The sequence below is a fragment of the Stegostoma tigrinum genome, chromosome 17, assembly GCF_030684315.1.
Source record: "Stegostoma tigrinum isolate sSteTig4 chromosome 17, sSteTig4.hap1, whole genome shotgun sequence".
Lineage (NCBI taxonomy): Eukaryota > Metazoa > Chordata > Chondrichthyes > Orectolobiformes > Stegostomatidae > Stegostoma > Stegostoma tigrinum.
This window is the reverse complement of record NC_081370.1, coordinates 36,524,860-36,544,757: the sequence shown is the minus strand read 5'-3', so window position 1 is coordinate 36,544,757 and position 19,898 is coordinate 36,524,860. Positions and strand designations below refer to the sequence as shown.

The window sequence follows — 19,898 nt, the reverse complement described above, 5'->3', positions numbered from 1 at the left end:
TTTTATCCACTTGGCAGCTATGCCTTCAGGTATCAATGCCCTAAGCTTTGGAATTCATTCCTTAAACCTCTCTACCTCTCTTCTTCTTGCTCCTCCCTTGAGACAGCTTGAAATCTACTTCTTTGACCAAACATTCAGTCATCTGGCCTAATAGCTTGGTAATAAATTTTGTTTGATTTACAATCCTGTGAAATGTTGTGGCATGTTTTCCTACATTAAAGGTGCTGTATAAATGTAAACTGTGGCTGAGATAGTTATACAGCTAGTCCATTCTAGAAATATATGTTTTTGGCTTTTAAAATGATGAAAGGATTCTTTGCGTCCAGTCTCTTAGGTGATTTGCAATAGATCTGGATGAAAAAATGACAGTGGCATGAGTGTGTGTTAAATATATGGGCTGGCTTAAAATGCCAGGAGTATTTCCTTTCACAATGAATCACCACCCTCCGGAGCAGATTATCCAAGTGCGAATTCCCTGCAGGCCTTCAGACAGAGCTGGACAAGTTCCAGAGAGATGGGCCATTCCCCCATTATAGAATGAAAGTTGTGGATAGTTTGGGAATTCGGGAGTTGTGACAGTGTTCTGAAGCCTTGTTTGATTGTCACAGTTTTTTGAGGGATGGCATAACAGGGAAGTCCCAAGGATTCACTGAAATTGACCCCGATTTTGAGTGAACTCTTCCAGGAAGTTAAATGACAGAGGCAGCTGCGATATGGTCCACATGATTGTCGCACAATAGCATAAGACTGGATCAATTAATTAGATTATCTTATAGAATAGAAGAAAGCCATTCAGTCCATTGTGCCTGTGCCGTGCTAGCTCTCTGAAGAGCAATCCTTTTAGTTCCAATACACTGCTTTTTTCCTGTAGACATGTAAAGTTCTCTCCCGGTATTTATTTAATTTCCTTCTAGATGTTACTGTTGAATCTGCTTCTCCCATCCTTTCAGATAGTGCATTTGATATCACACAACTTGCTGAGTACATTCCTTTTCCTCATGATACCTCTTCCTCATGTTACCTCTTGCAGTTAAGAACATTGGAGGGGTCGCATGACCGTGTCATTCAATACTGGATACCATGGGCACGTTGGCTTATATCACAGAAGGCTATTTGCTTTTAGATAATGGAAGCTGTCGAAGTATATAAACAACAACTAAATGTTTTCTGGTTAATATGAAATATAATTTCAACATAGGCTGACAAAAGCAATTCCAATTTATATGGTGTTTTTACTGTAACACTCTGTCCCAAAATGCTTTACAGGGACGTAAGGAAACAAGATTCGACAACAAGCTGCATAAGGAGATACTAGGGCAGATGAGCAAAAGCTTGGCTACAGAGGAATGCTTTGTGGTGCATAAAATAGGTGAATGATATAAAGATACAGAAAAGTTTATGGATGGAATTTCAGTGTTTTGGACATGGCCACCAATTGTGGAGGGACTAGAATCAAAGATGCTTGAAGAGGAATGCAGAAGACTCAGAGGGTTGAGTGCCGCAAGGAGATGTGAGATAAGGAAAATGAAGCCCACAGAGGCACTTGAAATTAGGGTTGACAATTTAAAAATCATGGTGCTGATTAATCAGGAGCCAATGTACATCAGTCAGTACTCAGGGGGCAATGGATGAACAAAGGCTTGATATCAGTAAGAAGAAGGGTGGTAGATTTTTATGTGATCTCAAATTTACTTACGTTGAATTTGTTTATACCTTAATGGGACTTGGGCACCCTTCTGGGTAATGGGAGCCATGGATTTGTAGGTTGCTGTGAAAGGAGCTTTTTGATTTCCTGCAGTCCATCTTGTAAATGGTGCTCACTGCTGCCACTTTGCATTGGTGGTGGAATGTTGTAGGTGGTGGACACAGCGCCAATCATGGGCTTAATTTTGTATGAATGTGATTGAAGATGCACTCATTTAGGCAAGTGGAGAGTATTACGACTTGTGCCTCGTGGATGATGGCCATGCGCTGGGAACATAGGAGATGAATTACTCAGCACAGAATTCCTAATGCTTTCACCTGATCCTGCAGCCACAATGTTTATATAGCTGTCCAGTTCAGTTTCTGATCAATGGTAACCCCCAGGATGTTGTAAGTGAAGGTTTCAGCAATGATAACATCATTGAATGTCTAGGGGAGAGGATCAGACTCTATCTTGTTGGAGATGTCCATTGCATGGACTTGTGTGAAGTGAATGTCACTTGCCACTTATTAGCTTATCTCTGGATATTGTTCAGATCCTACTGCATATATACACAAACTGCTTCAGTATCTGAGGTGTTTGAACATTGTTTAATCATCAGCAAACATTCTCAACAGCCTTTAAGAGACACGTAAGATGCAGCTGAAGATGATTAGGCCCAGCACATTTCCCAGAAGAACCAGGGGCTGGGGTTGTTGATTTGTTTACCAATCTGTTAAGTTGGTTTGCAGATGTTTCTTCACCATAATAGGTAACATCATCAGTGCACCTCTGATGACGCATCGTTGGTCTGTCCCGCTTGTTATTTATGTGGTCTGGTCTGATGTGGTGGTTGGCCTCATTCCCTGAAGAACTCCTGCAGAGATGACCTGGAGCTGAGATGTTTGGTTATCCAACAATTAAAACTGTATCAGAGATAATAGGAACTGCAGATGCTGAAGAATGCGAGATAACAAGGTGTGGAGCTGGATGAACAGAGCAGGCCAAGCAGCATCTTAAGAACAGGAAAGCTGACATTTCAGGCCTTTTTGCTGGGAATGTCTCCAAGTAACAGAGTGTTCCCCTTATTCTTTCTGCCCTGTTTTGCTAGGACTCCTTGATTTTATAGTTAGTTAAATGCTATTTTGATGTCAAGGGCAGTCATTGTCACCACAACTCTCGAGCTCAGGTCTCTTTGTCCAAGATTGGACTAAAGCTATGATGAGATCTGGAGCTGAGTGGACTGTAAAATGGGAGTCAATTAGTTTGGCTGGTTAGTTTGCGATGCAGAGTGACAATAACAGCATGGCTCAATTTCTGTACTGGCTGAGGATATCATGAAGGATTCTCCTACTCAACATCTCCTTCTCTCCGAAGTACTATGAACCTCAAAGCGGGCTGTCATCTGCCAAGGTGGTATACTGTATCCACTGTAGCCATTGTGGCTTCCTCTACATTGGGGAAACCAAGCGGAGGCTTGGGGACCACTTTGCAGAACACCTCCGCTCGGTTCACAATAAACAACTGCACCTCCCAGTCGCGAACCATTTTATCTCCCCCTCCCATTCCTTAGACGACACGTCCATCATGGGCCTCCTGCAGTGCCACAATGATGCCACCCGAAGGTTGCAGGAACAGCAACTCATATTCTGCTTGGGAACCCTGCAGCCCAATGGTATCAATGTGGACTTCACCGGCTTCAAAATCTCCCCTTCCCCCACTGCATCCCAAAACCAGCCCAGCTCATCCCCTCCCCCCACTGCATCCTAAAACCAGCCCAGCTTGTCCCCGCCTCCCTAATCTGTTCTTCCTCTCACCTATCCCCTTCTCCCACCTCAAGCTGCACCTCCATTTCCTACCTACCAACCTCATCCCGCCTCCTTGACCTGTCCATCCTCCCTGGACTGGCCTATCCCCTCCCTACCTCCCATCTATACTCTCGTCTCTACCTATCTTCTTTTCTCTCCCATCTTCGGTCCGCCTCCCCCTCTCTCCCTATCTATTTCAGAACCCTCTCCCCATCCCCCTCTCTGATGAAGGGTCTAAGCCCGAAACGTCAGCTTTTGTGCTCCTGAGATGCTGCTTGGCCTGCTGTGTTCATCCAGCTTCACACTTTGTTATCTTGGATTCTCCAGCATCTGCAGTTCCCATTATCTCAGGTGAATTTAAGGGCTTGGTGGAAGGTGTTGAAGTTGATGATTTGAGCTCCTCGGCAGGAGCACAAGGCAGTCATCAATGTAGCAGAGAAAGAGGTGAAGGATTGTGCCAGTATAGTTGTTGAAGAGGGACTGTTCCACAAATCCTACAAAGAGGCAGGCATAGGTCAGGCCCATGCAGGTGCCATTGGCATATGTAGGAAGTTGGAGGAATCAAAGAGAAAAAACTGTTGAGGGTGAGGACCAGTTCCACTAAGTGAATGAGAGAGTTGGTGGGGGAGGGGGTGGAATGTGTGAGCCTAAGGGAGAGGAAGAAGCAGATGGCTTTTAGGCCAACTCCATGGAAGATACAGGTTTACAGGGGCTGAGCGTTCATGGTAAAGAAGAGGTATTGAGGGCCAGAGAATTGAAGGTTTTGGAAAATGTGGCGGTTGTGTCCCAAAAATAGTTGGGGAGCTCCTTGACCAAAGGAGAATGGATGGAGTTGAGGTAGGAGGAGATGAGCTCGGTGGGGCAGGAGCAGGCAGAGATAATGGGTCAACCAAGGCAGTTGGTTTTATGGATTTTCGGTAAGAGATAGGAACAGGCAATGAGGGGTTGGGGAACTACCAGCTTGGAGGCTATGGACGGGAGATCTCCCAAAGTGAAAAGGTTGTTGATGGTCTGGGGATCTGAGGTCATGATTGAGGGGAGAATAGGAGGAAGTGTCAGAGAATTGGCTTCTGGCCTCAGTGCTGTAGAGTTCAATTTGCCAGACTAACACTGTGCCTTCCCCTTGTTGGCTGGTTTAATGGTGAGGTTTGGGTTGGAGTGAAGAGAGAGGAGGGCTGCATGTTCGATGGGGAGAAGTTGGAATAGGTGACAGGGGTGGAGAGATTCAGGTGATTGATGTTGCGGCAGCAGTTGGAGATGACAAGGTCGAAGAAGGGTAGCAGGCCTGGTACATGCTAGGTAGACTGTAACCAGCACAGAGTTTTCCCCGATTCACATTGAGACCAGTTTTACAAGGGCACCCCGATGCTACACTCTGTTAAACACCGCCTTGATGTGTGCAATTATCTGACGAGCTCTTGTTAAAAAGCCAGGTCTAATGTGGGGGCCATTCCTAAAACTTTACCATTCTCACGAGAGCTTCTAATGAAGGGGGAGAGAGAGAACGCTTAAGTGTTTCAGGGGCTGTTCGCATTTCTACGTGGAAACATGCTGTGACTAATTCGGTTCAGGATGATGCATTTGGTCCTGGTTCACGACAGTGGAAGAGGGTCACTGGACCCGAAACATTGCCTCCACGCCGGACCTGCTGGCTTTCGACAGCAATCTGTGTTTTCGTTTCAGACTTTGTTTCGCGGAGGAAGTGGCACCGATAGATTTAGTGAGGGACGGCCGCTCGGGTGGCATTTAACGCACGGTTCCCAGGCCGACGAGAGCGGAACGGGGAATTCCGACAGTAACTGAGGGAGAGGTGGGGGGGGCGACGGCCGTCTAGGGGCATGTTTTTCCATAGGTGGAGCTTTCCAATGGAAGCCGAGTAAGGAAGTACTAGCGGTACACGAAGCCGCGGAGGATCAGGCCTTGGGGAGGAGAGGCAGAGGGAGAGCTGGTGGGAGGGGGAGGGGGAGGGGGAGGGGGCGGGGCGCCCGGTCTGGGCCAAACCGCCTCAATCCGCAGTGCGGCTGCATTGAAGCCGCCGGCCAATCAGCGGGCGCGCCCGGCCCGGAGCCCGCCCGCCTTGCCTGATTGGTCGGGGGGCGGGCCGTATCACACAACGGGCTGGCGTGAATGGTGCGAGGTGGCTGCCAATCAGCGTGACGCGCGTGTCAAGTTTGGTTGTGGCCAAACCGGCGCGAGTGTGGGTGGTGGTGGGGGGGGAGGGGTGGAAGGAAAGAATATAGTAGGAAATCAGAAAGGCGCGAAGCCGGAAATAAAGTTAGGCTGCACGGTCAGGCGCGCTGTATTGTGGGTAAGAGAATCAATTCGGCTAACTGGCGGTGGAGGTCCGTCTCTTTTGTCCCAGTGACTCTGAGCTCCTCGTTGGTGCTACTATCTATGCGGATCGGGGTTATTCGCATTTATTTAATGTTTCCTCCCCCCACTTTATTTTTTTTCTTTCACTTGGGAAGCACAGATCTACACGGAGTGACTGGGCGGCTCGGACGGTGAGGTGAGGTGGGGCCGAGCTCGGTCGGGGCTAGAGCGGTGCCGCCGCCATTTTGTGCCTCTGCTTGGCGGCTCTAGACAAAATGGCGGAGGTGATGACCGGCTGTACGTCGAGTGAAACAGTGCTTGTTCAGCGGTTGTCTTATTAAAGTGGTCTCGATGTGACTTCTTCGCTCTTCTTGCTTGGTTGTGTTCGTGGATGAGTGTTGCTCGACTCTTGTGAGTTTTTTTCGTGGTGGACACGGCTCCATCTCTTGGCTTTCTCTTCCTGCCTTTCTCTTTCCATTTCCTCCCCCCCCCCCCCCCCCCCCCGTCCCCCAAATCCATTCAGCTCCGGACTTCGGTGGGGCAATTTTCCCTCTGAGAGTGGAGGATCGCGATCGTGGCGAATAGAAAACGCTTTAATCGAATGATAGCAGAACAACTGGCTCTTATCCGTTTAGAAGAAACCATATCAGTTGTTGTGCCTCTCGTTGCCCACTAACAGAACGTGGTTTTCTGTTAAAACCCTATCTGCAAACCAGTTTTCCTCTAATCTGTTGAATCCTGGCTCTGTTTGGGGGGAGGGAGACTCAACGTCTTTATCGTATTTGTGAACCCCCTACCCTGTTCTAGGTTGTCTTGAAACAGCCTTGATCTGGACTCTTTTGTTGCTTTCTCGATTCCCTGTCGTCGTCTCCTCCCGGTCTCGCTTCCCCTTCCTCTCTGTAGGCTTATGAGGAGAATGGCTTGAAATCCTTGTACTTTTTTCTCTTTTGTGAATTCTATGTCTCGACTCCTGAATCTGAAATCGTCTCCCCTTTTTATTGCCCCCCACCCCCCGAACAAAAACCCTAATGTACGTGCTGTTTGTTCTGTCAGCTTGCATTCCTAGTTCTGCTATTAAGATCCTCCTATCCTATCTGCAGATTGAGAAATCCTGTTATAATTGCTCTGCATTGTTGAGTCAGTCAAGCTGACTATATTTTTCTGCGTTTTCCCATGTTAAGCCTGGAACAGCTATATTTTTGTGCAATGGGTGGGTGGAGCTTGTGCTTAAATTGAGTAGGGTGTCATAATAAGTCAAGAGTGTGATTGTTTTTTTTCTCCTAGGTAACTCATTTCCCCACCCTTCCCTTTTCTAATCTTCTTTTGGAAGTTTTTCGTTGTGTCAAGCCGCCAAAGTGGAGAGTGTGATCGCAGAAGGGGTTGCTTCTCGTTTCAGGTATCTGTATTAGTTTTATATTGTTCAGTAGTAAATGGTGCCTAGTTTTCATAAAGTAGTTTAATGTTTTGTATTTCTAGTGCTTTAATCAGTGTAAATTGAAATGCCTTCATTTAAACGTCCACATTGTCCACTCATTTTGTTGATGGTGACTGATGTGTTCTTTTAATCACTGCTCAAGATTGCAGAATAAACATGCTAGTAAAGTGAATGGTGGAGTTGTTTTTCTCTGTTTAGAGGTTTCAAAATTTTGCTCACTTATGGTAAGGTAATGAATGGAAAGTTTTTTTTTTCCCCTATCACGGTTGATCCTTTCCCATCACGTTCTGTAGCATAGTCTTAAAGTAGTACCTGGTGGTTGTAATGGCATTTGGCTTAAGTAGACTTTGATTCATGGCAATGCTGTATTGGACTCTAGTGGCCTCTAGCATACCTGTTGGATAGTCCCAGTTTTGAGAATATTGCAGTCCTTTTGACAAAAGTCTACAGGAACTGGTATGGAGAGTTACATGGAACATTCAATGCCATAGCAAATTTTCAAATATAAAGTGTCATAGCACAAGGAGCGGGTAAGCTAAGGTTAGTTTTTGGAAGTTTTGTTTGGACTGACATTTTCTTTTCTTTATAGTGCTTCTTCGGGCGGAGGAGGAGGTAGGGGTGCGCCTCAGCACTATCCCAAGACTGCCAGCAACAGGTATCTATCAATTCTGAGAAAAGGCTATTAAAACTGTAGATTCAGATCTGAATCCTTTGAAATAATTGATCGATGTTGGCACTTCTAAGATTGCTCCACCCTGACAAAATTTCCCTCTGCTTTCCGTTTGACCAAGATTGTATAATTAATTACATTGTCCATAATGGCAGGTATGGATATCTAAAAGGCAATATCTGTAGATTGGTTTTTAACCTGTTATATCACCTGATTCTTGAAACCCTTTGTGTATTTATTGACTAGATATTCCAAAACAGCCTTATCCCTCCCCTATGCTAAAGTATCATTCAAAACTTTTCAGAAACGGAGTCACTTTCTCTGGTTTCTGGTAAAACTGCCTGGTTTTAGAAATTCTCATCCTTTCTTTCAAGACACTCCATTTCAGTCTGCCCCAGTATTCTATCTACTTCTAGTACTAAACTTTTTTGAATGTGCTTTTCCAATTTTACTGCTTGAACATTGCTAATTTTGATAATTGCTTGTAACAAAAACAGAAATTGCTAGAAGATCTCCAGTCTGACAGCACCTATGGAGTGAAATCTGTTCTGTTCCTGAAATGGTAACTGATTTCTTTCTCCATAACTGAGATTTTTCCAGTAATTGCTGTTTCAGATTTCCAGCTTTAATTTGATAGGCAGTTGACAACACAGACAAATAAGTTCTGGAGTTCTCATCCTTAAACCCCTACATCTTCCTTTTTACTTTTAAAAATAGCTTCAAAGCTGCTTTTTTTTTTAAAATGAGCTTTAGGCCATTTCCCCTAATGTCCTTGAAGTACTTTCAGATGTTGGTAGAGCTGTGTTTTGGTTATGTGGTATCAAACTAAATTTTTTTGTATTTTAATGTAGAATTGTACATCAAAATAAATTGACTTGTGCAACTAATATCTGTAAAATATTTGCAGTGGCTGATGTTAAGATGTCTTTTTGTTCTTTTGCTCTTTGTATGGAACAATTGTGCAGTCTGTTCAAATGTTGTAACAATTCCTTCCTGTAACAGCTTTGATAGCAGTGGTATTAAAAAGGGACAGGGATTTGAAAAAGCTAAGAAGCATATTGCATGGCTGACTGCCATTTTGCCTGTGGAGTGATTTGCTCTTCTAATGAATCAGCAATTGGACCCACTTCTCCATAAGTCTGCAAATGTTTCCATTTCTGGGATATATCCACATCTCAAGTTATTGTCATCAATTGTGTATTCCTGTACTTGTATGCTTTTCTGGCAAGAAGTTGTTGGGCGCAAAAAGTAGGATGCTCCGAAATGACATGATGATTGACTCAGCTTGGTAAAAACAAGTTGAATTTGAACTTTGTGCTGAATCTGGTTCCCCAACTAACAATGTATCTCTTGTTGACTAAGCTTTTTAAATTCTCAAACAATACATAGTTCAGGTAACAATTATGTTGAGCTGTTGCTATAGACTTTGTTCCTATCTCTCTACAGCCGGATCCTGGGGGAAACCCCAGGACCTAGCGTACAGAGATGGGTTCCTTCATGAAGCACTAAACGAGATGCCAACTCCTTGAATGAGAAAGAACGACAAGATGGAATCTTCAGGAAAGTCAGAGGGTAAGTTATTGATGTCCTAACTATGTATGGTAATGAAGGGGTTGTAGCATTCCAATTGTGAATTGTACTTGCGGTCTGAGGAGCTCTAGTTTTGAGTTGGAATACAAGAAGAGAATTTGAAGATTGGTTGCATAAATTAAGCTATTTCAAAACAATTAGAAATACTTTCTGCAGATCCAGAACAAGTGAGTCTAGCATTTCTGTTTAGCCATTCTAGGATTATATGTGGAAAATGCATCCTAGCACAAGTTTGCAGAAATTTCAATCTTCAGTTCCCATTATCGCTCTCTCTTTTCAAATGGAACTGAAATGTCTATCAGCTGCGATTTAAATTGAATGCTGGAACAGGTTTTTGGGGGCACTATGCCTACTGTGTATTCTTACAAGTGACACAAGTCATCCTAACACTTAAATGGCTTTCAACTGTACAGAGCTGAGTGCTATCCCATCACTTGTGGTTTTAAACAAAAGCTTGGGAGGAATGTGGTAATGGAACTTTATATCCCTGTGTGGTTTTTCTTATTCAAACCTGTTAAATAGAATGAACTCAACAATCTGGATTTATTTAGGCCAAAACTTGGGTCACACTGGGTCAAGTAATTACAAAATTATCAAAGCAAATAATGTTGGCCTTTATTGCAGGGAAGCTCAATGTAAAATAAGTCTTGCTATGGGGCATTGAAACTTAACTTGAGGGGGATATGCTTCATGCAGTTAGATCAGAGAATGGCTTAGAGGAAAACTTAAATAGGTTAGACAGTTCCAACCGATCAACTGAAACTCATCTTTTTTACAATTGTTAAGGGCAGTGGTATTGGCAGGTTGGTGCTTGAGCCGTGTTCTCCACATTTTACATAAAATTTGAACTATGGCAGTTATAGTCAAAGTCCAATTGAGGTTTTTTGATGGAAGGTGAAGGGTCATTTCCATATGGTACTCTTTAAAATTTTAAGTATTGTGCTGAAGCATCATGAACAGAGCCTACTTCACCTCTCCATTTCCCTACACCCTCTTGTTTAGTTGTTGGAAGAACCTGTTGGAATTTGACCAGGCTATTAATTATGAAGTATTAGTCACAACTTTAAGTACAAGGAATGTTTGTAATAAATTGTCTGTCATATTACATGCTGGTCAGATTCTGTTTGTTTTTCCTCTGAAGGCTGCAGCTCTGAAAGGAAGGTTTATAGTCTGATTGAAAATGACCATGGAATGATAATTTCTTGTGTCATAGTTTATAAGTAAGTTGCTGATCAAGACATCTGTTTCTATATGAATTGAATTGTATGGCCGCCTTTTGAGAACCATCTGGATGACCACCAACACAATTGGCTCGGCCATTTTGCATTTTCATGATTTTGCTTATGGAGAGCAGTCATAATTTTACATTTATCTACAGTTGTTGAGTGCATTATTCTGAAGCTTCCTTTGGTATTTGTACATTGCAATTTACATCAATGTATGCCCTGAAATGTTCTGGGTGACTATAGTCAGAAGCAGGTGATTTTTAATAAATTTATGCTGTGCCTTTATAGTAGTTTAGGGTTTTACGTAAGATTTGAAGCCTGGGACTACCAGTTTTTAAAATTCAAAATCTTAGTGTAATATACTTGTCCTGTTAATTAGCAATGAAACATTTTTTGTGGTTTTATTGCAAAGTTGCTCAGTTTGGATTCCATGAGACTGTTTTCTAGAATTCCTGTTCAAGGTATTTGAACAGTGCTTCCCAGATGAGTCCAATTTAGCTGTCTTGGCACTTGAAGTGTTTTGGCAACTAAAAGTACAATCTAATCTGTAACTATTGCTCTTGGGTCATTCAGGGATAGTCAGTTTTTGTTGCAGATTGTGACCTTTAAGTGTTTAGGCAATAACGTACCTGCAGTGTTGTCTTCTGAATGGTGATAGTCTATAAAGGAAGAGTGAAGATCCAACAGATGAGAAACTGGGGAGTATAAGTGGACAGATAATAAATCAATATTTTGGTTTTTTTGGTGGAGGACACTGAAACCATCCCATAGAAGCCAGTAACGTAGAGATGATAGAAGGGGAAACCTAATGCAACTGCCATCGAACAATTGGGATTGAAAGCAGCAAACTTCCTGAGGCCTGGTAGCCCATGTCTTGGATCTGAACAGAAGTGCCATTTGCAATAGAGTGGATAACCTGTATTGCAAAGAGCTTCGGTCCCAGTCCGGTTTATAAAAAGAAACGGGTCAGAAAGTAAGAAACCACCATTTTTAATATCAGTCATTGGGAAATAATTGGATTTTTTCATTAAAAAGAAAGTAGCCATTTGGGAAGTGAGGCAGTTTGGTCTGCTTGGTTTCATGGAGGATAAATCATATTTCACTAATTAGCTGAGTTCTTCAAAGATTAACAAGCAAAAGGGGTAATGGGGTCCTGTAACTTCACTATTTTTGGATTTCCAGAAGGCATTTGACAAGGTTCTTTTAAAAAAAGCATATTACATTGGGCTAGGTGTAATGCATTATTTTGGAGAAGATTAACTGAACAAGGAAAGCAAAGTTGGGATAAATGAGTCTTTCTAGTTGGCAAGCTGTAACTAGTGGGGAGTGGCAACTAGGGTTTAATTTGGATAAATGTGGTATTGTATTTGGGTAAAACAAACCAGGGCAGAACATGCATGATTAATGGTAGGGCCCTGGGCAGTGGTGTTGAACAGAAACAGGGGTTCAGGTCACAGGTGGAAAGGGTGGTTAAGGTGTTTAGTACACTTGCCTTCAATGGTCTGAGTAATGAGTATAGGAGTTGGATTTTGTACAGTTGCACAGGATGTTGCTGAGGCCACCTTAGGAGTACTGTGTGCCATTCTGGTCACCCTGTTATAGGAAGGGAATTACATTGGAGAGGATTTGGAAAAGTTATCAGGACTGTATCTGGGAATGGAGAGCTTGAGCTGTAAGGATAGGATGGGATTTTCTTTTCCACTGGAGAGTAGGAGGTTGAGGTGTGACCTTATGGCAGTTATAAAATGATGAGGGGCAAAGATAAGCTGAGTAGCAAAAGTCTTTTCACTAGCTTGGAGTTCACAACTAGAGGGCATAGTTTAAAGGTGATGAGAGGTTGAAAAGGGCAACTTTTTCAGATTTTGTATGTGAAATGGACTGTCCGTGGAACTGGTAGATGCAGGTACAGTTAAACATTTAAGATGTTTGGATAGTAAATGAATTGGAAAGGTTAAGTGATAATGGGCCAAATGTAGGCAAGTGGGACTAATTGAGATTAGGAAACTCGTTTGGCATGGACAAATTGGACCAAAGGGTCTGTTTCTGTGCAGTATGACTGAGTGCCACAGGGTTCAGTCCTTGGGGTCTAAACTATTTGTTAGTGACTTGGATGCAGGGAAAGAATGTACTCGTGCTAAATTTAGGTGTCGCCTGCAAAATAGGTAGGAAAGTAAGCTGCAATGAAGAAATAAGGAATTCACAAATCGGTAGTTCTGGTGAATGGGCCACAATTTGGCATGTGGAGTTTCGCGTGAATAAATGAGGGGCTTGCCTTTTCATTCTTCCAAATAAAATAGACAACTTCAATCTCAGTACGAAGAAACTTCAAAATGCTTTGGTTCACAGGGAGCTGGATGACCCTTTGCATGACCTACAGACTTAACATGACGTGGACCTGCACAAGGAGGGCAAATTGAAATTTGGAATTTATTGCTAAAAGAATAGAGTATTAGAAAAAAAATTTGCAGCGTTTCAATGCATTGGTGAGACTCCATGTGAACTACTGTGTACAGTTTTGGCTGCCTGACCTGAAGGATGTCAATGAATTGGGGGCAGTTCAGAAAATTTTGCTGGATTAATTCCCCAGCTGAAGTATGAACAGACATTGACAAGTTGAGGCCCATACCTTCCAGAGATTAGAAGGGTAAGAGAAGATCCATTTTGTGGTTTAATACACTTGAGTTGACAAAGCCGATGTCTTGTTTCGTGGGGTAGCTTAGAATAAAAGGTCAGTTTTTTTGGGCTAAGGGGAGTTAGATTTTAAAACAGTTGAGTTACTTTACTCAAAGGGCCATGCATCTTGCGTTCACTGCCCAGAGTGCAGTGGATACTGAAATATTTAGTGGGGGGTGAGGGGAGTGAGGCCAACATGAGATCTGCTATGATTATATTAAATGGCAGAGCAGGCTAGTGAGCTGAATTGCCTATTCCTGATCTAGTTATGTTCAAGTGCACTCCGTTTCTTTGAGAATGGAAAAGTCAGATGTTATGAGACTTTTTGGCTGAGCAAATCAGTGAGCATGAATAGGAAAACCTGATGCATGAGCATACTGAGAAAACAAGATCTGCCTAGGAATGATTTTTGGTCACCTGAATAGAGTCTAGTCTCAACTTGTTAAAGTTGCAGGTGTTTGCTGAGAGAACTTCGAGCTTGTTTGAATTCAACACAGTGGTCATTGAACAGACTATAGGCTCTGTAATGTAGGTGTATGGTGCACTTTGACTTGCAGATGTCTTTGTCAAACATTTATATTTTGTGGAATGTTGATCTGGCGCGGTTGATCTGAAGTTGGATCTTGATGGTTGCCATTTTTGAGGAGTGGTTGCTGAGTTTTGGGAATCTGTGCGGGAGGTGGAGTACTTTGGTGTGACTTGATGTGAGTTTTTGGAAAATTTTGAAGGCAGGTCCACTTGTGGAACTTTTGCCCATTTAGCATGAGATTTAAGCTGCAAGTGTTGCAATCGTTGTGAACTAGATCATTGGGATCCTTTGAATCCAAACGATTCTTCATATTCAGCAGTTGATCTTTTAAGATGAATAGCCACTAGTCTTGGCCCCTATGCTTATCCCATTACTTCTGTTTCTCAACCTCGTTTGACACTAGCTCAGATTTTGAAGGATGTTACGTCAGTTCTCCCTCTCAGACAATTACAGTATTATGATGAAGCAGCTGCAAGGTTATGATGTCTTTTTTTATTTGAATCTGATGCTCTGGTAAGGTCAAAGAATGCAGTGGCTTCTGTTCTTTTTCCTTTTGGATTTGTCTCACACCACGTCAAGATTCTTTGACAGTTCTAAGAATTCCTCAGCCACAGGAGGCAAGCAATTCAGAATGCATGTTAGGTCTGGGCAGTAAGCAAATGCCTTAATTCACAACTAAGATGTTTATAAATTACCATGTTCCAGAAGTCATGTTTTCTTTCCACCTGTAAAGTCAGTCAATAGTAGCCTGAAACCAGTGGGATGGCACGTTTTGTTCAAACATTGATTACTTGTTGCAGTATGCTTCCATTGATTGGCTAGCCCACGGTTCTATAATCCATAAAACAGGTGCCTGATCTAATGATCAAGTATCGAGCACCAGTGTGCAGACTTTCAGGTTCACAACTTGGTCCCTGTCACAAAGACAGCATTGCCACAGTGTTTAGTAGATGTCACCTGGTAAAGTCTGTATGTGTTGCATTCACAGTATCTTAACTGAAAAGCTGTCATTCATTTCCTTCACAGCTTGACAGGTTTTGCCATGATCTTGTAGGTGGTGACTCAGGTTTGATTTTTTCCTTTAGTCAGTTGTGACTACTGCCTGGCACCTCCCCCTGAACTCGTGCTATTATGGATAATGGTACCAGGAGCACCTAATGCTCCCTTAAATGACATCTGTGTGTTGAGGTGGCATTCCCTTGAAGGGATCCTGAGGCAATTGACTCTGAAGTACTGGCTGTCTTAAACCATGTGCTGGGGGTGCTGGTGATTTGCCAGCATTAATTTTCATCAGCAAATCTAGTTGTAAAAGACTTCTGTCTTTTTGGCTTTTTATTATGTAGCTCTCTTGACAGTTGGTGCTGATCACCTAAACCTATGCTGCAAAAATTCTACGGTTTGTTTTAGGTGGTGTACTCTTTCAGGTGTGACTGATTTTTAGAAGCACAAATGCTACCGAGAAGGTTCCAGATTGCAACTGACTCCAGTATAACATTGAAGTACTACAGTGCTGTTATCTTAGATGAAATGTCGAATCAAAGTTCTGTCTACTTGGTTATTGTGGAAGATTACCCTTGAAGGGGAGCAGGACAGCATAAACATTGGTCAGAATGTCAAGGTTATGCTGTCACCAGATTATCTGCTCATTCCTGCATTGATGTTCTTGGGAATAAAGTGCAAGTTCTGCACTTTTGGTGCTTAAACAATATTGACTAATTGCAAAGGTGCTTTAATGAGTTGCAAAATGTGGTCCCTTTGCAGTGCAGGACACATGGCAAATATCACATTGCATAGATAAATGAGTAGGGACAAAATTTGGAAATACTGCAGATAAAGTAGTGAGGCAATTTCCTGATTCTTGGTTAGTTTCTTGCAAAAACTATACCACAAGAGGAGGAGGTTGATTTCAGTATTGGAGATAATGGGAACTGCAGATGCTGGAGAATCCGAGATAGTGTGGACCTGGATGAACACAAGCCAAGCAGCATCTTGGAACCTTCAGCGGGGAAGAGAGATTTGAGTATTGAATGGTTTTTATCTGCTGTATTGAAAGTGACTGAACCATCCATTCTCAGGCTGGTTAATGAGTTTGTTCAGCTATTGAAACCTAAGAATGGTGATGTGTAACTCATAAGCAGTTAATGATCAGTTGTATTCAAAGAATTGTAAAATAATATGGACACCAATCTATCTGGAAACAGCAGCATCAACTTTTGGAATCACCCTTGTTTCAGGGGAAAAATTTAAAGACCATGCACAGTTCGTATATTACTAAAACCTGTATCTGTTGTAGAACTTCAACTTTTCTAGTGGAAACCTGTAAACTTTGAAGACTGGATTTCCTCAAATGTTTGTAAAGGTTTGCATGTGCCCACTGACATTTTGCCATTGTGAGCACATTTCAATTGTGCATACTTTACTTGGTAATCTGTTCACTTGTTTTGCTCAGCAGTAAATTCAGTTACAGGTACCTAACACTTGCTGTTTGTAAATGAATTTTTAAAACAAGTTTGATTTTACAGCAATGAAAATAAATTTGTGTGGATCTTAGAAATTGGCAGTGAATGCTGGAAACCCTTAGCAGGTCTGGCAGTATCCATGTGACCTCAACGCTTGAAGTCACACCACACATTTTCTGTCTCCAAATGTCTGAGTTTCTCCTGTATTCTGTTTAGCATTTTCTTTTACAGACATTGTGTTCAAATTGAAATCTGATTTCAAATCTAATTGGTTATATGGAATTGTGTATGCAATGTTTAGTTCACTTTTTTGCTGTGACCTTTTTGATGTATTTGTTTAAAATGGTCCCTTTTTAAAAATTTAAAATCGCTATTAAATCTTTTTGAAAATTTGGTAAGGGGATAGTCTGACAGCTGTTGCTAACTAGCCTTAGCAAGTAGGTTGACCTGCCCTTGCCATGCTTCAGTCCTAGTTGACCCTCCATAGAGATCTGATGTTTTACTGATTCTAATCTTAAATTTGGCAAAACCAGGACATTGCTAATAAACCTGTTAATCCTATAGTGTTGGAGAATTCTGCAATTTAAAAAAAATATTTTCGTTGACATGCCTGACGTGCTGTTCTTTCAATGCCCTAATTGAGGAATTGTTGTTTATAGCTTGAATACTTTTTTGGCCTTTAGAGGATCTCACTTCATGTCTTTATTCTAGTTTTTATTCCAGTTCCCTCCCCCCATCCCCCTCTCTGAAGAAGGGTCTAGGCCTGAAACGTCAGCTTTTGTGCTCCTGAGATGCTGCTTGGCCTGCTGTGTTCATCCAGCTCTACACTTTGTTATCTCACTTCTTCATGTCTGCTTTGTTTCCAGCGTTCATCTTTTTTAAGCACGCATGCAGTGCTGTTAGCTTTCACTGCTGTGTTGCTGATAATTCAGCTATTTGCATCTTCAGTAAGTGTGGTTCAAAGTAGTTGTTTGGTATTTCTGATGCAGTATTCTAACCACTTCAGGTTATTTCATTAATTGAGTAGATTTAATGAAAATGCATTCCCAGATTTAAATATTGAAGGTTAAAATTAACATCTGAAGTATTAATCATCCTCTCATTTTCAGCATTTTGAACAAGCTTACTCCAGAGAAGTTTGACAAGCTATGCCTTGAGCTCCTCAATGTGGGTGTAGACTGTAAACTGGTCCTAAAAGGGATCATTTTATTGGTGAGTTATTTCTAATAGTAATCACTGTTTAGTCCCATTAGTGTAAAACTATGTTTCCTCTTGTGAGGCATACTGACAACTGTCTCAATCCCCCTTTTTTAGCTGCTTATACCTCCACTAGAGCGTCAGCCATTCTTCTGAACTTGAGTCTGAGCCTAAGCTGCTGAATCTCCAAAGGCAAACTCTTCATCTCTAGAATCAATCCAGTGAATGGCCTTTGAACTGCCTCCAGTGCTACTACATCCTGCCCTCCCTTATCCCAGATAACCTTGCACGTTTGTCCGTGTTAAACTTCTGTCGAATTTACCTAGTCAATGCATTATCCATTAGTGAATTTATTTCTTCATTGCAATTTTCCCACTGTCTGCTGACTTGGCTAGAATGCCTTCTATCCCTACATCTGAGTCACTGACGTACGTTGCATATAGTTGGGCCCAGAGCACTGGTTATGTCCTGCCATCCAGAAAAATACCCCATTTATCCTGATTCTGCTTCTATCCAAGTTACTGCATTAACCCTGTCCCCATGTGACCTTGTGGTGATCCTTTTGTGAGACACTAGATCAGTTGTCTTATGGATATACAACATCTACAGGATCCCCATATCCTCCTTGGTACATACTTGAACTAGCAAATTAATCAAATACCACTTGCCCTTTGAAATGCAAGCTCTGGATTGTTTTGATTTTCTAAAATGCTCTGTTATTCCTTAACTGAGTATAACAATTTCCCAACCCCACATTTTAAACTAGTTTGTAATTTTCCTATTTTCTGCCTCCCCTTTTATAAAGGCTTTATTTTAGCTTTTTTTTAAATCCCCTGGAACCTTCCAGCATCCTCGGAATTTTGGAATATTTAACCAATCCACTACTTCTGCCATTTTTTTAAAAAAAAGACCTTGTGGCTGCCTATATTTGCAATATCTCCACTTGTGCTCAATTAATTATGACTTTCTTCACCATATCTAGAACTGTTCCTAACTACCCTGTAAATGTAGATAAATTGGTGTAAGTATTAGATGATCGGTTGAGAGAATTCTATTTATTGTGCCCCAGCACTTAAAGGTGCCTCTACTTGGAATCTCTCTACCACAGATTGTAGACAAAGCCCTTGAAGAGCCCAAGTATAGCTCACTGTATGCTCAGTTATGTCTGCGTCTAGCAGAGGATGCTCCCAACTTTGATGGCCCAACTCCAGAGGGTTTGCTGCAACACCACAAGCAAAGTACGGTAAGCAGCATCTGCTAGTCTTGTTTACTGGCTTCAGTTTTTGTGTACTGATATTGCAATGCAGTTCACTGATCCCTGTTTTGCTGTCACTTCAGACATTCAGACGCCTTTTAATTTCAAAGCTTCAAGATGAATTTGAAAACCGTACCAGAAATGTCGATAGTAAGTATAATGTGAAACTGTGTTTTAAACTTTGTGCAAGTTGGTGGAATATATCAATTTTGCTTTTGTTTTTTATTAGTCTATGACAAGCATGATAGCCCTCTCTCAAATGAAGAGGAAGAGCAACGGGCTATTGCCAAGATCAAAATGCTGGGCAACATCAAATTCATTGGCGAGCTTGGCAAACTTGATCTTATCCACGAATCTATCCTTCATAAGTGCATCAAAACAGTAAGTCCTTTTGTGTTGCTGACTATCTGTTGTGTAGTTTCATATCTAAACTGAGCTTCACGAAGGAGCTTTGAGAGAAACCTTAAACTGTTTTAAGGTCAAACATCTGTTTGAAGGGGGGAAACCCTTATTTGAATTAAAGCACTTGGAAGCATTGAGGTCCTGGTTTCAATTGCACGTGGTGCTTAGTTCTAGGATGGAAATGTAATAGCAATGGAGTAGGAAGTAACTAGTGGCATCTGGGTCAGGATTTTGAAATTTGATTTTATTATAGTCACATACCCAAGTACAGTAAGTTTGTCTCTTTTTTTTGTTTTTGTTTTGTGAGCCATACTGGCAGGTCATAGAAAACAAGGACATACCAATCATGGGGTGCTTAGTGATGCATACAGGTTACAAATAAAAAGGAGGTGCGGTGAGCAAGATAAACATTATTTGAAGTTAGAGTCCGTTCATCAGTCTAAAAACAGGGAAGTTGTTCTTGAACCTGTTGGTGCATATGTTCGAGCTTCTGTATCTTAAGCAGAGAGGAAATCTGACAGCCTTTGAAATAGCTAGCATTTTAACATTCAGCTGATACGAGAAAATAGTGGGAATAACTACTTTTGTGTGATCATAATTTTAGGTAGTATTCTCACCAATAGTGATTAAGGCCAGTTATACTCAGTGCAAGTTAGC

The 19,898-nt window shown here is 41.9% G+C and overlaps 1 protein-coding gene across 1 annotated transcript in view; it reads left to right on the top strand.

Annotated features, from left to right (window-relative positions):
• LOC125459504 (eukaryotic translation initiation factor 4 gamma 2-like) overlaps nt 1-19,898 on the top strand; it is a 36,777-nt gene that overhangs the window by 5,906 nt on the left and 10,973 nt on the right. Inside the window, exons 3-9 of the mRNA XM_059651844.1 lie at nt 7,136-7,201; nt 7,830-7,895; nt 9,414-9,482; nt 17,497-17,599; nt 18,693-18,827; nt 18,923-18,989; nt 19,069-19,220. Coding sequence (XP_059507827.1) covers nt 7,136-7,201; nt 7,830-7,895; nt 9,414-9,482; nt 17,497-17,599; nt 18,693-18,827; nt 18,923-18,989; nt 19,069-19,220 — 658 coding nt within the window. The remainder of the gene's footprint in view (nt 1-7,135; nt 7,202-7,829; nt 7,896-9,413; nt 9,483-17,496; nt 17,600-18,692; nt 18,828-18,922; nt 18,990-19,068; nt 19,221-19,898) is intronic.